Raw genomic sequence first — 17,391 nt, 5'->3', positions numbered from 1 at the left:
GGGCGGTTTACAATGTGCTCAGCAATAGCCTTCATCCTTTTGTATATTTATACAAAGTCAGCTTATTGCCCCCACAAACTGGGTCCTCATTTCACCTACCTTTGAAAGGATGGAAGGCTGAGTCAACCTTGAGCCTTGGCGAGATTCGAACCCTGCAGTAATTGCAGGCAGCTGGTCTTAATAAGCTTAATAACAGGGTGCCTTAAACCCCTGTACTACCAAGGCTCTTTGTAGAAGAGCAAGAAATGCAAAATACATCAAATATTATAGTCACTCAGCAAGACAGAGGCGGAATAGGGGACGAGATTTATAGTTTACTTATTCCCATCCTGAATTGGAACGGACATGCAAGCATTTAAATAGATAAATCCAAAGCTTTTGTATTTTTAAGAGCCTAGCAGAGATGGATATTCTTTCTGTTACTTGGCAAATCTTCCAGGAGACCCTGATCTGTTTCCTGCTCCTCACTGCAGAAAGGGGAGGCACATTACTCTTTGTAAATTGGTTGCTAATCTTTGTTCCTTCTCCCATGCAGCTTGGACCAATCAGTCTTCTTTTCATTGGAATTATATCAGTTCACTGCATGCACATTTTGGTTCGGTGCAGCCAGTATCTATCTGTCAGGTTAGTATGTAGCTATCTTATTTTGTCGATGTCGCTTCTGCCCTGGAAATCAACCCGCCAAATATTATCAGCCTATATTTCTATGTAGGACATCAAGTTTAAGGATAGACCCTTTCTTTGCAGCCACTATGAAAAAAAAAAAAACACAAACCTATTAGCAGGTTAGATTTGTGGATTTGTTTTTTTTTATATTGTATTGCTTTGCTCTGTACCATGGGGATTAATGGAATCAGGGTGTCCGCCATATTTCTGTGCTGGCTGTAGGAGAGGAAACGTTTTTTTCTCTCTGGGATTTGCTCATATAGAAACCAAGCAGACTGTCCCCTTCCCTCCAGTTTGTTCACTTGCATGGAATTCCTGGTCATCATGGTAAATTTGAGTATTATACCCTTTAATCAGGGGTGAAATCCAGCAGGTTCTGGAGAACTGGTAGCGGAAATTTTGAGTAGTTCGGAGAACCAGCAAATGCCACTTCTGGCTGGCCCCAGAATGGGGTGGGAATGGAGATTTTGCAATATCCTTCCCCTGCCACACCCATCAAGCCACACCACACCCGCCACGTCACACCACACCACGCCCACCAAGCCATGCCCACAGAACCGATAGTAAATTGGATTTTACCACTGCCTTTAATGTTTTTCTGGACTTTGTTTATTTTTATTTTTCTATCAAACTACGTCTACTCTCGGGAGGATGCTTGCATTTTCTTGAGCACTTTCATAATGACTTAACTTTATCCATCTTCCACAACTCTCTTTCTCTTAATGGATTGGAAGAGGTCATCTGGCAGCCTGGGGTGAGGTATCATCAATATGCTAATGATACCTGTTTATATAACTCCATCCACTGCATGGAGATCTGGAAGAGGAGAAACAGGCTTAGACTGAATTCTACCAGGTACTTATGGATTCAGAAGCTAGTTGAGCCCAGAGATAGATAGATAGATAGATAGATAGATAGATAGATAGATAGATAGATAGATAGATAGATAGATGATAGATAAATAGATAGATAGATGACAGATAGATAGATAAATAGATAGAGACAGATAGATAGATAGAAAGATAGATAGAAAGATAGATGGATAGATAATCTATTGATATATCATCCATCCATCCATCCATCCATCCATCCATCTATCTATCTATCTATCTATCTATCTATCTATCTATCTATCTATCTGGTCTGTCCATCCATTTATCCATCCATCCATCCATCCATCCATCCATCCATCTATCTATATCTATCTATATGGTCTGTCTATCCATCCATCCATCCATCCATCCATCCATCCATCCATCCATCCATCCATCCATCTATCTATCTATCTATCTATCTATCTATCTATCTATCTCTATATAGAATCTTAATATATGCCATCCAGAATAATAACCACTCCCTTTATTGAGGGAAATGAATAATTCAAAAATGTGTTTAGATGATAGATTCCCTCCCTCCCTCCCTCCCTCTCCTATCCTATTTTTGAATTGTCCATCTCCCTCAAAGACGGAGTGATTATCATTCTGGATGGCATAGTTCTTCTCCAGGTAGAGCCGACTTGCAATCTGGAGGTCCTTCTGGTCCATTTAAGGCTCCTGCAATGCAGCAGATGGAAAGCCACAGCCAAGAGACCCTTTGTGTAATTTCATCTTGTGTGCCAGTACCAGACATCCTTGGATCAAGAGACTTTACTCATAATCTTGTAACTTTACATCTGGAATGCTGAAACTTGGTGAACAAGGGGGCAGCCCTTGAAGACTATCTGCAACCTATTTCTGGGACTTGTCTGCTCTGCCTTGAATAGGGTCTGGGTGGGGTCTTGCTGGGGAATGCTCTGTTTGGAGACTTTCCCAGTGATGCCCCTCCCCCCCACCCTCTTGGTACTGCTTACTCCTGAGTAGCCAGACTTCTCTCTCTTACTACATTTTTGTTTTTAATCTTTTTAAATCAATCCTGTGAGCTACTCAGAGTCTCTGAAAAATTGCAGCAGCGAACAAACAAGTTGATCTTTCTTTTATTTATTTTTTTCAATTGGAGGAGAAATAATTACTTTTCTTGTTCTTGATAGATTGAAAATACCTTTCTTAGGGTATAGCGACACCCTTAGCCACGCCATGGAAACGTGTCCCTTTCACTTATTACAGAAACGATCATCTTGGGGAAGGTAAGGACTGTTTCTGCATGGACTCACTGATTTTTTAATGCAGAGAATTATGCAGCCTTCGCGTTCCGCAATAAGAGAGCAGAATGGGTGGGTCTGATCAGAAAAATCTCCCCAGTGTCTGTCAGAAAATGAAAATCCCTGCTACGTTGCCATGATCAGAATGATCTATGATGCCCTTTTAGGAGGCCCAAGGGCTGCAATTCTTATACAACTGGACAATGTCATGTTGAGAAGTTAGACCATATATATTCTCCTTTCCCTCCCCCTGTTCTGTAGCTTCTCCCTGTTACCAAACAACCTCTCTGCAGCCCTTGAGGCTAGACATATAAACACAAAATGCCCTCTGAAAACAGTTGGTATGTTCCGGTTGTGTAGTGGCTGAATAAACTTGATTTATTGAGCCACTTATGGCCTATGGCTGCATATAAACCCAATCAGTAAGTTATGAATTCAAACTGATTAAAAACCAGCAGAAGAACCCTTAGAAGCATTGCCAGTTAGATGTATTTAATCAGCCTTAATCATCATTCACACAGTGTATCTTGAGAATGTGAGGGAAAGGGAAGACCAGACATTATTTGGCTTAGTTTAATCCTGGTGTATTATTTAAATTTGTGGATTAAAGAAGCATGAATCTCGCCACTTCTGTACTCATAGTTCACAAATCAAAAATTACATATCACGGCGAGCCACAATTAAGTTGATGATATGCATGGTGGCTTAGCATAGAGTTGGAAACCCACAAGCCATGTTCAGTATCCCATTGCCCCATTGCATCTCCCAAGAATTTTGCCAAGGATGAAAATCTGTTTTGCTACTTAAATCACCTCAACCCTGCAAAGTTTTGGCAGTGAAATTATGGTGGACAACCAATTAAATATGAGCCAATAATCTGCAGCGGCAGCCAAAAAAGCCAATGCAATTCTAAGTTGCATTAACAGAGGGATACAATCAGGATCAAGTGAGGTATTAATACCACTCTATAAAGCCTTAGTAAGATCACACCTAGAATACTGGATCCAGTTTTGGTCACCACACTATAAAAAAGGATATTGAGACTCTAGAAAAAGTGCAGAGAAGAGCAACCAGGATGATTAGGGGACTGGAGGATAAAACATACGATGAACAGTTGCAGGAACTGGGCATGGCTAGTCTAGTGAAGAGAAGGACCAGGGGAGTCTTAAAATGAAGATAGCAGTCTTCCAATATTTGAGGGGCTGCCACAGAGAGGGGAAGTGTCAAGCTATTTTTCAAAGTACCTGAAGGCCAGACAAGGAATAATGGATGGAAATTGAACAAGGAGAGATTCAACCTAGAAATAAGGAGGAACTTTCTGATAATGAGAACAATCAACCAATGGAACTGAAGTTGCCTTTGGAAGTTGTGAGAGCTTCATCACTTGAGACTTTCAAGAAGAGATTGGACTGCCATTTGTCAGAAATGGTTTTTGGTAGGGTTTCCTCCTTGGGTGGGGGGTTGGACTAGATGACCTTAAAGGTCCCCTCCAATTCTGTTAATTTGTAATTTGTAGTCTTTGAAGAGCATATAATTGGAAAATACAATTATGTACTCCCACATTCCTCTTTTTTTCATCTAGTAGGATAATCTGAGAAAAAAAAGCAATTGCATTCGTTTTACATAAAGGAATAAACAGGCTAGAAATGTTCTGAAAACAGTCCAGTGTCATTAGCAGTGGAAAATCAAAATGCCAATTAAAATTATGCCTTCAAAATACAATTTGGTTAGAATACCCTGGATGAGTCTGCTAATCCAAGGCAGGGTGAAACGAGGCCATCTAAAAAGGAGTATTAACGGATCCACTGGAGATATAAACCAGTAGATGCCATTAAAACAAATTAGTAAGCACTGTTTCACAGAATTATCTTTTCAGTGTGCCCCCTTCTTCTGAGGCATTTGATGTATTTTCATGATCGTTGTTTTACTACATTGCCAAGGCCACACAACTAACTTAAAAACTTATTTTTCCTCTCATTATGTTTCCTAGATATGTCGTTGACTTCTTCCTTGTGGTTACCCAGTTGGGCTTTTGTAGCGTTTATTTTGTATTCTTAGCTGAAAATATGAAACAAGTAAGTGCAACAAATGTTGTTTGGATGTGTGTTACGTTCTTGCCCCCTGTTCATCTCATCTGTGGTTTTTCTTCATACTGCATTCTCCTCTAAATGTCCTTGACTGCTCTTCAAAAGCTTCTTGCTTTCCTAGAAAGGAGTAGCTCAAATTTCTAAAAGATGCATCATGGTTCTAATTCGTTCCCTTAGTTAGCATAGTTGGAAGGGACCTTGGAGGTCTTCTAGTCCAATCCCCTGCTTCAGACAAATGGTGATGCAAATGTTTCTTAAAAACTTCCAGTGTTGGACCATTCACAACTTCTGGAGGCAAGTTGTTCCACTGATTAATTGTTCTAACTGTCAGGAAATTTCTCCTTAGTTCTAGATTGCTTCTCTCCTTGATTAGTTTCCACCCACTGCTTCTTGTCCTGCCTTCAGGTGCTTTGGAGAATAAGCTTGACTCCCTCTTCTTTGTGGCAGCTCCTTAAAATATTGGAAGACTGCTATCATGTCACCCCTAGTCCTTCTTTTCATCAAACTAGACATACCCGATTCCAGCAATCGTTCTTTATATGTTTTAGCCTCCAGTCCTCTAATCATCTTGGTTAATTGGTTCTCTTAATTCAACCATATTTACAGTATATCACAGAAGTGAGTACACCCCCTCACATTTTGTAAATATTTCAGTATATCTTTCCATGTGACAACACTGAAGAAATGACAGTTGGCTACAATGTAAAGTAATGAGTATACAGCTTGTATAACAGTGTAAACGTGCTGTCCCCTCAAAATAACGCAACACACATTTAGTTTAATGTCTAAACTGGTGGCAACAAAAGTGAGTACACCCCTATGTGATAATGTCCAAATTTTGAGGGGACAGCACATTTAGACTGTTATACAAGCTGTATAGTCACTACTTTACATTGTACACAAGTGTCATTTCTTCAGTGTTATCACATGAAAAGTTACACTTAAAATATTTACAAAATGTGAGGAAGTGTACTCACTTCTGTGGTATACTGTATGTTTATTTCTGGGCATCCCATTTCCAGAAGGACACTGACTGAGGAAGTTCAGAAGAGGTAACAAAAACAATTCAGTGACTTGAGGACATAACCTACGAGGACCTACTGGAAGAATTTTGGAATGTTTAATTTGAAAATGAGCTCTGGGCAGATGTGATAGTTGTGCTTAGGTAGATAAAGAGAAGCTCTGGATGAGACAGCCAAGAACTTTATGGCTACAGAAGCTGGGCCCAGAAATAATGAATGCAGGCTGCAGCTGCTTAGATTGTGTTTAAATATAAGGAAAGACTTTATAGGGACATGAAGGCCCGGTTTGTGAGGGCAATAAGCTGACTTTGTATAAAATATACAAAAGTATGAAGGCTATTGCTTAACGCTTTGTAAGCCGTGAAGGTGAAATAGCTGGAACTTTTGGAGTAAGTCAGAAATACAGGAGCGCCAAAGAATTGAGGCCTTTGAACTATGATGCTGGAGAAGACTATTGAGAGTCCCTTGGGCTGCAAGGAGATCAAACCCGTCATTCCTAGAGGAGATCAACCCTGACTGCTCTTTAGAAGGCCAGATCCTGAAGATGAAACTCAAATACTTTGGCCACCTAACGAGAAGGAAGGTTGAACTCTCTGGAGAAGAGCCTAATGCTGGGAAGGTTGAGGGCAAAAGAAGAAGAGGACGACAGAGAACGAGATGGCTGGATGGAGTCACTGAAGCAGTAGGTGTGAGCTTAAATGGACTCCAGAGGATGGCAGAGGACAGGAAGACCTGGAGGAATGTTGTCCATGGCCTCGCGATGGGTCGGACATGACTTTGCAACTAACAACAACAACAATGCAGAGGGATGCAATCAAGATGAAATGAGGTACTAATACCACTCTATAAAGCCTTAGTAAGACCACACCTAGAGTACTGCATCCAGTTTTGGTCACCACACTATAAAAAAGATTTGAGACTCTAGAAAAAGTGCAGAGAAGAGCAACCAGGATGATTAGGGGACTGGAGACTAAGTCTCCGGAGAAGGGCGGCATATAAATCAAAATAAAATAAAATAATAATAATAAAAAAGGCAAATATACATGTCCCAATAATGTTGCAAGATCCAATCTAGGTTGGTCACTGGGACCAGAGGTTTAGCCTTCCACGTTTTGAGATTCGTGCTGGAGCCCATCCTCAGGGAACTTCTCTCTAGCAGACTGTGTGCTTTGGGTTATTCTCTGTGTGGTATTTATATGGTGCCTGGCTGTGTGTGGCTTTTTAGTTGTTGATTGAGGTGCAATGGCCAGCTATGAAGTTGTCGTCTTAACAATTTCTGGGGGATGCTCAGTTTATGGAGTTTGTGGGTTCTTGATCTGTTGGAGTATTTTAGTAGAGTCTGAACAGCCATCTCTCCTGGATTGTATAACTGGTTTCCTGTGCACTGCAGAGTGTTGTACTAGATCAGTGATTTTCGGTCTTGCAACTTTAAGATGCATGGACTTCAACTCCCAGAATCCCCCTAGCCACAATAGGTTGCCAAGATTGAAAAACTCTGGATTAGATGATACTTGTAGTCCCTCCAACTCTACATTTTTATGATACAGGGTAGTGGTTGCTGGCTTTCATTTGTAAAGCTGTGTTGGATATTTCTAGTGAAGAGAAGGACCAGGGGAGGCATAATAGCAGTGCTCCAATATTTGAGGGGCTGCCACAGAGAGGAGAGGGGTCAAGCTATTTTGCAAAGCACCTGAAGGCCAGACAAGGAATAATGGATGGAAACTGAAGAAGGAGAGATTCAACCTAGAAATAAGGAGAAATGTTCTGACAGTGAGAGCCATCAACCAATGGAACAGAAGTTGCCTTCAGAAGTTGGAGCTTCATCAGTGGAAGCTTTCAAGAAGAGATTGGACTGCCATTTGTCAGAAACGGTATAGGGTCTGTTTGGGTGGGGGGTTGGACTAGATGACCTACAAGGTCCCTTCCAACTCTGTTAATCTGTATCTATCTATGTTCGATGCGTTGAGTTATTTCTAAACAATAATAAAGGTGAAATACGAATAAATAAACGTAAACATAAATTAACATGAATATAAGCTGGCTAGAATCATTGAAAGTCACATGGCCTCTAAATCATATACATAAATACCCAAACTGAATTTTGCAAACAAATAAAAATTGAATGTGGCTGCATCAAAACTGGAACTGCATCAAAACATGAGAATTTCCCACTTGCTTCGCTAAAAATCTAAATGGGATTGGGGACCTGATCTAGATACTCATTTTCAACAGTAGGGGGAGCCCAATTCTTTCAGCTGCTGGTTGTAATTCTATTTTCTTGTTAAAACGGCATCTTCACCCTGCAAAAAATCACATGTACCGGTATGTAAGAAAATTAGTCGGGATAACCAATTATTGATCATGATCAATCTCTTTTATATTAACATTCGTAGCTGTTACTCAGAACCAAGAAAGCTTGCGTTCTTTGCAGTGATCCTTTTGTGCTGTTTGGCACTCCTTCGTGATTTTGTCATGTTCCCTTCACGTATCTTGCTGCAGCAGTTTCCAGATTTATGTTTTCCTGGAGGGTGACAAGCTGAGAAAAGCAGGTTTACTTTGTTCACACATAACACACAAATAAAACAGTAAACTGGTTAGATTAGCATCGTCCATGTCAGGGGTGAAATCCAGCAGGTTCTGGAGAACCGGTAGCGGAAATTTTGAGCAGTTCGGAGAACCGGCAAATATCACCTCTGGCTGGCCCCAGAGAGGGGTGGGAATGAAGATTTTGCAATATCCTTCCCCCAGGAGGGGAGGGAATGGAGATTTTGCAGTATCCTTCTCCTGGAGTGGGGTGGGAATGGAGATTTTGCAGTATCCTTCCCCTGCCATGCCCACCAAATCATGCCCACAGAACCGGTAGGGAAAAATTTTGGATTTCACCCCTGGTCCATGTGGCCTGGATCACACATTGCACTAAGCTATATTCTTGTTTTAATTGTATTTGAAGATTCATAAAAACTTGTCTTGGTTTTCTTTCCTGGTGGGTTCCAGTCTCTATGGTTGGCCTGATCCTAACTGAGAGATGGTCAGTTTTTCTATGAATGCCTCCGGTTTGATTCTTTTACTCTTCTTATCTTGAGTCCTATTTTAACATGCTAGTAAAAAAAAAAAAAAGTGATAAAGTAGCATAAAGCAGGGGTATCAAACTCAATTTCATTGAGAGCCCCTTCAGGGTTGTGTTTGACCCTGGGGTGGGTTCTACTTACCTTTACTACCGGTTCGTAACGGGATCTGCATGCGCAGATTGCTGATGACAACATCCGGGGCAGTGGGCGGGGCCTCCCGCCAGTTTTATTACCGGTTCTTGCAAACCGGTCCGAACCGGGGGCAACCCACCACTGGCTTGACCTCACAGGCCCGGGTGGGCGTGGCCAGGGTAGGGGTGGCCAGCTTGAAGTCACTTGTGTCGGGGGCGCCTGTGGTGGCTGAGTGCTCCGCCAGCAAAAATGGAGCTTGCAGGAGGCCGTCACAGCCGAAAATGTGCCTTGGTAAGAGCCTTGGGAGTACAGTGGTCTAAAGCACCCTGTTATTAAAACCAGCTGCCTGCAATTACTGCAGGTTCGAATCTCGCCAGGCTCAAGGTTGACTCAGCCTTCCATCCTTTCTAAGGTAGGTAAATTGAGGATCCAGTTGTGGGGGCAATAAGCTGACTTTGTATAAATATACAAAAGAATGAAGGCTATTGCTTAGCGCATTGTAAGCCGCCCTGAGTCTCCGGAGAAGGGCGGCATATAAATCAAATTAAAAAAAAAAAATGGAGCCCGGGTGGGCCGTGCATGGGCCTCCCGAGCTCTGTTTTTGCTGGTAGAGGCATTGCAGGCCGGTCCTTTTACTGTTTCCAGGGCGGCTCTGCGGCCCAGATCTAAGCACCCCATGGGCCTTGAGTTTGACACCCCTGGAGTAAAGCACAGGGGTGAAATCCAGCAGGTTCTGACAGGTTCTGGAGAACCTGGTAGCGGAGAACCGGCAAATACCACCTCTGGCCGGCCCCAGAGTGAGGTAGGAATGAAGATTTTGCAATATCCTTCCCCTAGGACTGGAGAGGGAATGGGGATTTTGCAGTATGCTTCCCCTGGAGTGGGGTGGGAATGGAGATTTTGCCGTATCCTTCCCCTGCCACGCCCACCAAGCCACACCACGTCCACCAAGCCACGCCTACAGAAGCGGTAGTAAAAAAATTTGGATTTCACCACTGGTAAAGCATCTGCATATGTAGGAAGACAAACGGCAATAGCGCTGTTCTTTGGTAGCGATAAAACCTCTGATCTAAGAGATCTATGCATGCTGCAGGATAAAGCAATTAAAACATTTAAAGATGATAATTTGCACACCTTCAAGTACCGAATGCAATTTTGAAATGGTGCCCTCCCTTAATCAAAGCAACACTACAGTAAGGGATAAAATCTCCTTTGTGGATTTTGAAGAAGTGGGAGAAGAGAGTATTGATGCTTTTGAATTTTGATGTTGGAGAAAAATCCTGAGAGAACTGTGGGATAGTCAGGGAAACAAGCCAGTGGATCATCAAACAAATTGATTCAAAGTTTTCACGCGAGACACAAGTGACTAGTTTCAAGTTTCAAGTTTATTAGATTTCTATACCGCCCTTCTCCCGAAGGACTCAGGGACTCAGGACTCAGGACTCAGTACAGCCATATTAAAATACATAAATTTATAATATTTAAAACCAAATTAAAATCAATATATAAAATTGGCCCGCAAATTTAAAACACACATACACCCACAATAAAATTCATATTAGGCCAGTCCGGCTTGCTGGAACAGGAGGGTCTTAAGGGCGCGGCGAAAAGTACGTAGGTCGGGGCTAAGACGGAGCTCTAGGGGCAGCTCATTCCAGAGGGCTGGTGCCCCCACAGAGGAGGCTCTCCCCCTGGGTGTCGCCAGTCGACTAGGCTCAAATTCTCCTACTTTGGACACATTAGAGATAATTCTCGACCTGCAACAGTTCATTTAGTGACCGTTCAAAGTTACAATAGCAGTGAAAAAATGTGACTTATGACAATGACAGTCTTCACACTTATGACCATTGCAGCATCCCCAGGGTCACATAGACTTACATTCAGATATTTGACAACTGGTTCATATTTATGACGGTTGTTGCAGTGTCCCGGAGTCGTGTGATTCCCCTTTTGCGATCTTCTGACAAGCAAAGTCAATGGGGAAGCCAGATTCACTTAACAACCGTGTTACTAATTTAACAACTGCAGTGATTCACTTAACAAATGTGGCAAAAAAAAAGTCATAAAGTGGGACAAATTACTATTTACTAAATGAATAAGCCATCTAACTCTCAGTAATTCTGGGCAATTTGAAAATGGTTATAAAGCATTAAAACATCTTTGAAACATCAGTAGGGTGGGGCCCGTTCAAATCTTGGGGGAAACTTCAACCCCCCCCCCATTACAATTCTTCTTTTCCTGAGTTACCGGCCTGTCATAATGAAATTGTGCACCAAGAGATTAATTTTTTTAATATAAAAAAATCTACTTATCCTGACTACGTGGCTCAGTGGCTAAGATGCTGAGCTTGTCGATCAGAAAGGTAGGCAGTTTGGCGGTTCGAATCCCTAGTACAGATTTCCTGTGTGAGCAGGGAGTTGGACTAGATGACCTCCCAGCTCCTTTCCAACTCTGTTACTGTTATTTGGTGAAAAAAGTAGATAGTCTGGAGTGTTATAGCCACAGTGACTGTAGATCCTTTATTTTTTAAAACAAAACTTTTATCTCTTTATTATGGTCATTTAACTTTTACCATACAAATGGTGTTACTAATTAGTCCGATGCAGTAATCTTTGTTAATACATGCTTCTGATAACGTCATAGTTTTTCATGTTTTTAGATATTTTTTAATTAAAATATGCATTTTTATAATGTTTTTCTTGGTTTTGCTTTTGAGTTTTGTCTTTGTATAAAGCCAAGATAAGCAATTCGTTTTAATCTTTATGAAGCTCTTCTGGATTTGTCCTTTCGTCAGGTTGGTTTTTTTTGCCCCAAGAAAATATGTCACCATGGTTACAGGCAGGGGTGGGCTTCAAAAATTTTAGCAAGAGGTTCTCTGCCCGGTTGCTGGGTGGGCATGGCCATGGTGGCTGTGGCCTAGGTGTCCTCCTGCACCGTGGCGGGGGGTGTTGCGTTTTTGCCCTCCCTGGGCTCTGGAGGCTTTCCTCGAACCTCTCGGAGGGCAAAAATGGCCTCCCCAGGCTCTGGAGGCCTTCTGGAGGCTAGAAACAGGCCCGTTTCCGGCCTTCCCGAACTTCCAGCAGCCTAATTTTTCGCCCTCCCTGAGCCTCCGCACGCGCCCTGCACTTACCTGCATCCAAAATGGGCCGTGTGGGGACTCCTGGGAGGGGAGGGGAGGGGTGGGCAGGGCCAGCCAGGAGTGGGATTTGGGGATTCTCCGAACTGCACAGAATCTTAGCTAGAGGTTCTCCCAAACCCCTGCGAACCCCCAGAAACCCACTCCTGGTTACAGGTAATCCTTGATATGAATAACAATAATAGAGCCTTCCATGATGGCTAGTCGGTCATGATGGTTGTTTTTATGACCTCGTTTGTGGTCATTGTTAAGTGAACGCAGTATTCGTAATGCGACCACTTTAGTTGCAAAACGGATGCTACAGTTCTGAAACGAATCCATGATTTGCAATGGGCAATGGTGGTTTCACAACCAGACGTTAAGGGCCGCTTTTTGGCAAAACCGTGACAAAATGCAGTCAAATGAACCATGGGACACTGCAAATGGTCATAAATGTGGCTGTGTCACCAAAAGTGCCTAGAGTGCGGTCATGTGACCACAGAAGAGGCGTGACCATTGAAACTTTGGAACAGGGTTTTTAAATCATTTTTCTTTTTATTTCTTTTATATTGTGTGTTTATGTCCTTGTAAGACGCTTTGAGTCGCCATGTGTGAGTAGGCGGCAATATAAATTTTCTAAATAAATAAAATAATAAATAAATAAATAATATAAAATAATAAAATAAAATAATAAAATAAAATAAAATAAAATAATAAAACAACAAAACAAAACAAAACAAAAGAAGAAAAGAAAAGAAAAGAAAAAAGAGAAAAGAAAAGAAAAGAAAGAAAACAAAACAAAACAAAACAAAACAAAACAAAACAAAACAAAAGAAAACAAAATAAAAAAAATAAGGGTCTCCTTGCTGGTATGTTGGCTTTTACCCTGACCTTCTGTTAGGTCTAATAATGCAAAATCCTGGCTAATAATGTTTACTATTTCATTGTAATGAAAAACAGTGGGATCCCAAAGAGCCTTAATAGCATATAGCGCCTGCCAAATGATACCAGATGTTTATGCAATAAAATATTTCCCACGCTCAAATAGTTGTTCAAATTACTTCAGGTAATTATTAGGGAGACCCCGTGGAGCAACCCTATTATCCCTGTGGTTTAATAGAGAATAGATTTAAAGGTCTAAAATGTTTTCTTTTTTTTTTCTTTTTTCTTTTGGGTGGAGTGATTAACATTGGACAAAACTGCAGGAGACTTTGAATTAGATGTCTTATTCCTAGCAGTCATCTCTGTTCCTATAGGCTGGTATCATCCTTTTTTTATTTTATTTTTTTATTTTTAAGATTGGAGAGAGCTCTTAAAGGAAATTGCAATTCGAAGCCAAACCCTTTTTAAAAAAAGAAATGTAAGACAGTTTACAGTGTTCATAGTTCTTCCTGTGTGAATCTTGAATCTTATTATGGGAGAATCGAAATACTACTGAAACTCCTGTCTGAGAGTGAAGGTTTGTTCTCCCAGCTTGTGGGTTGATTTCTGAATGTTTTGTTACCAGGCTTTGTAACTGTCAGGATTCCGACAGATGCCCTAATTAAACCATGACCCTCGAGCCAAGCTTCAAAAGAAATCCAGTTATTTATTAAGAGCAACATGTCGGCAGGTACCCAAGTGAAGCCAGCTCTGCCCCACGTAATTTACGGCCCAATTATGACCCTGTTTCACCACTCCTCCCAGGGTGTGTCCTAAATCACATTCTCCAATGGAGCAATTTCGTGGGCTGTAGAGATTACGCCCCTCTGGCTGCTGCAGGTAACCTGGGATACAGCCTTGAGAAAGGTATGCGTGGAATGTGCTTCTGGTTGTGGCTGCTGTGCTGCTCCGTCAGTTCCCCCCCACCCTGCCTATGGCAATTCGAGAGCAGGCCAGGGATGCTTTGCAAGTTGACAGCCAAGTTTAGGAGATGTCTTCAGCCGAGTTTAGATGTCAGTGTTCTTCTGTTTATAAGGGCTTCAGGTGTGGGTGTGTTGAGTGGGGGTCTTGTGATGGGTCAGATGTGAGCCATCAGTGAGTCTTGTGATGGGATTTGTCAAGGGTCTTGTGATAAGGAGATTACATCAGATCAGGGTCATTGGGGAGGTGAACCGGATGTGGGGGTTTGCGTGGATTGGTTGAGGGTCGCTGCTGTCTCTGGTTGGCTGCGTGGTTGATTTGGATTCTGAGGAGTTTGTAGGCTGGTTGCACAGTAGTGGCCAAAATTGTGGAAACCTTTTGGGAAAAGTGTATTTTTGAGGTTTGATGGCTAATAACACCACTTTTTTTTGGTATTTCAAGATAATCATATTCCACTGCTGGAATGGCCTGGGAATAGCTCAAACCTTAACCCAATCTGGAAAATCTATGGAACCGACTCAAGAAACTTGTTAGTCAGAAGCGACCCAGCAATAAAACCCAGTTAATAGAAGCCATCATTCAATCTTGGTTTCACATGATAACAGCTGCAGAACTAAAAGACTTGGTTCACTCCATGGGAAGACGTTGTAAGACTGTAACTCATGCTAAAGGTTACCCAACTAAGTATTATTTCATTTTTTTATTTTATTTTATTAAATTTATATACCGCCCTACTCCTGAAGGACTCAGGGCGGTGAACAGCCAAAAAGATAAAACACACAGATTATAAAATTTAAAACAGTATAAAAATGTATTAAACAATTTGGCCTGAGACGAATTAAAACATCCCCATATTTAAAAACAGATTTAAAATTACTCATATACCATTTAAAAGGGAAAGTTAGGCCAGGCCAGCCTGTTGGAATAAAAAGGTCTTGAGGGCGTGGCGGAAGGTGCGTAAATCCGGGATCCTCCGTATCTCCAGGGGGAGCTCATTCCAGATAACAGGTGCCCCCACAGAGAAGGCTCTCCCCCTGGGGGCCGCCAGCCGACACTGTTTGGCCGACGGCACCCTGAGGAGCCCCTCTCTGTGAGAGCGTTAATTAATTCTATGAATTCCGCTTGCTGCAAGCCAGTTGTGAAGCACATCAGTGGTGAGACAATGATAAATGTAAGCATGACCGCAAAACTAATTTTTTTTTACACTGTCATCACTTAAGTTAAGCGAGTCAGTCGTAAAACAAAGACTTCCTGTAATGCTCACAATGCTAGATGTGCTAATCTCTCTCTCTTCTCTTTCTCTTTGCTTAATTTACGGCAGGTTTGTGAAGGATACGCTCAAATGAAATCGTATGCTACGAATACCACAGGAATCGCCGGCCCCTCAGACAGAAGGACCATCGATTTGAGATTATACATGCTGTGTTTCCTTCCATTTGTAATCCTCTTGGTTTTCATTCGAGATCTTAAGCATCTGTCTGTGTTCTCATTCCTGGCAAATTTAGCCATGGCTGTCAGCTTGATCATTATTTATCATTATGTTATAGAGGTGAGTAGCAATAGCGCTTAGACTTATATACCGCTTCACAGTGCTTTACAGTTTAGTTTAGTTTACTTTAGTTTACTTTAGTTTACTTTAGTTGGTTTGGTTTGGTTTGGTTTACTTTACTTTACTTTACTTTAATGCAGGGGTGAAATGTAAAATTTGTTACTACTAGTTCTGTGGGCGTGGCTTGGTGGGGGGGTAATGTGACTGGGTGGGCGTGGCCAATTTTTTTTTTTAAAACTTTTCAAAGCATTTTTTCTAATGCTTTGAAAAGCCTCTGCCAATCAGGCAACTCAGCTGGGATCGTCAGAGAGGCTTTTTAAAAAATACTTCTCTGCCGATCAAGCAACTCAGCTGGGATCGTCAGAGACTTTTCAAAGCATTTTTTTTACCACTTCTTCGGCCAAGAGGTTGCAGAAAAAAATGCTTTGAAAAGCCTCTGACGATCCCAGCTGAGCCGCGTGTTCATCAGAGGCTTTTTTTTTTAACTTTTAAAAGAATTTTTTCGTCGGAAGAGGTTGTAGAAAAAATGCTTTTAAAAGTAAAAAAAAATGCCTCTGATGATCGTGCGGCTCAGCTGGGCATGGGGTGAGGGACGCACAGGGATTTTTGCTACTGGTTCTCTGAACCACCCGCCGCCATCACTACCGGATCGGGCGATCCGGTCCGAACCGGGAGCATTTCACCCCTGCTTTAATGTCATTGCACCGCATACAACGCAATTAATTGCCATCTTCAGTGTGCATTATACATAAAAAATACAGCAAAAACACACATCCTTCACATTCTATACAATTGAATTGAAAACCCCCTGATATACCCCTTTATATACCGCTTCACAGTGCTTTACAGCCCACTCTAAGCGGTTTACAGAGTCAGCTTATTGCCCCCAACAATCTGGGTTCTCATTTTACCCACCTCGGAAGGATGGAAGGCTGAGTCAACCTTGAGCTGGTCAGAATCGAACTCCTGGAGTGAGTCGGAAGTATTTCTCCCCTGTTTCGTTTTTCAGTGTCACATTTGGTTCAGTTCTGCCCTGATCCTTTCTAATGTGAATTTGGCCCTGTGTTTCTGTACCTTCACGCAAGCTCCAAGGGTGGTTGAAACTATCTCACTGGAGAAGAAAACAAGGATAAACAACTCCCGTATAGGTAGTCCTCGATTTACGACCACAATTGAGCCCAAAATTTATGTTGCTAAGTGAGACGTCTGTTAAGTGAATTACGGTTGTTCAATGAATCACTGCAGTTGTTAAATTAGTAACCCCGTTGTTAAGTGAATCTGGCTTTCCCATTGACTTTGATTGTCAGAAGGTTGCAAAAAGGGGAATCACATGACCCTGAGACACTGCTCCGGTTACAAATGTGAGTCTTCTCCCAAGCATTTGAGTTTTGATCATATGACCATGGGGATATTGCAATGGTTGTAGGTGTGAAAAGCGGTCATAAGTCACTTTGATCAGTGCTGTTGTAACTTTGAACAGTCACTAAAGGAACTGTTGTAAGTCGAGGACTACCTGTATGGAATTTTTAAAGGAAACTGATTTGAGTCTTTCTGATTTAGTGGCCGCAAGAGCAGAATTTTCCCCCCAAAGAAAACAACTTGACTCTGACCTTGAAATCATGAGGAATTGAGATAGGCTTGATCATATCTCATTCGAAATCATGAGGAATTGAGATAGGCTTGATCATATCTCATTCTACCCACTGATGATTGCATAGAATATCACTTTTGATAATTGTAAAAAATGAGATATGCTACTAATATCAATCAACC

General features: G+C 41.8%; 1 protein-coding gene across 7 annotated transcripts in view; it reads left to right on the top strand.

Moving 5' to 3' along the window:
- SLC36A4 (solute carrier family 36 member 4) overlaps positions 1-17,391 on the top strand; it is a 58,927-nt gene that overhangs the window by 18,971 nt on the left and 22,565 nt on the right. For all 7 annotated transcript variants that reach the window (XM_034408522.2, XM_034408512.2, XM_034408541.2 and 4 more), the window contains 4 exons: positions 536-624; positions 2,693-2,788; positions 4,794-4,878; positions 15,391-15,618. In XM_034408522.2, coding sequence (XP_034264413.1) covers positions 536-624; positions 2,693-2,788; positions 4,794-4,878; positions 15,391-15,618 — 498 coding nt within the window. The remainder of the gene's footprint in view (positions 1-535; positions 625-2,692; positions 2,789-4,793; positions 4,879-15,390; positions 15,619-17,391) is intronic.

Source organism: Pantherophis guttatus, chromosome 5 (genome assembly GCF_059756535.1).
Source record: "Pantherophis guttatus breed Tessera chromosome 5, ASM5975653v1, whole genome shotgun sequence".
Taxonomy (NCBI): Eukaryota; Metazoa; Chordata; class Lepidosauria; order Squamata; family Colubridae; genus Pantherophis; species Pantherophis guttatus.
This window is presented reverse-complemented; position numbering and strand designations above follow the sequence as displayed.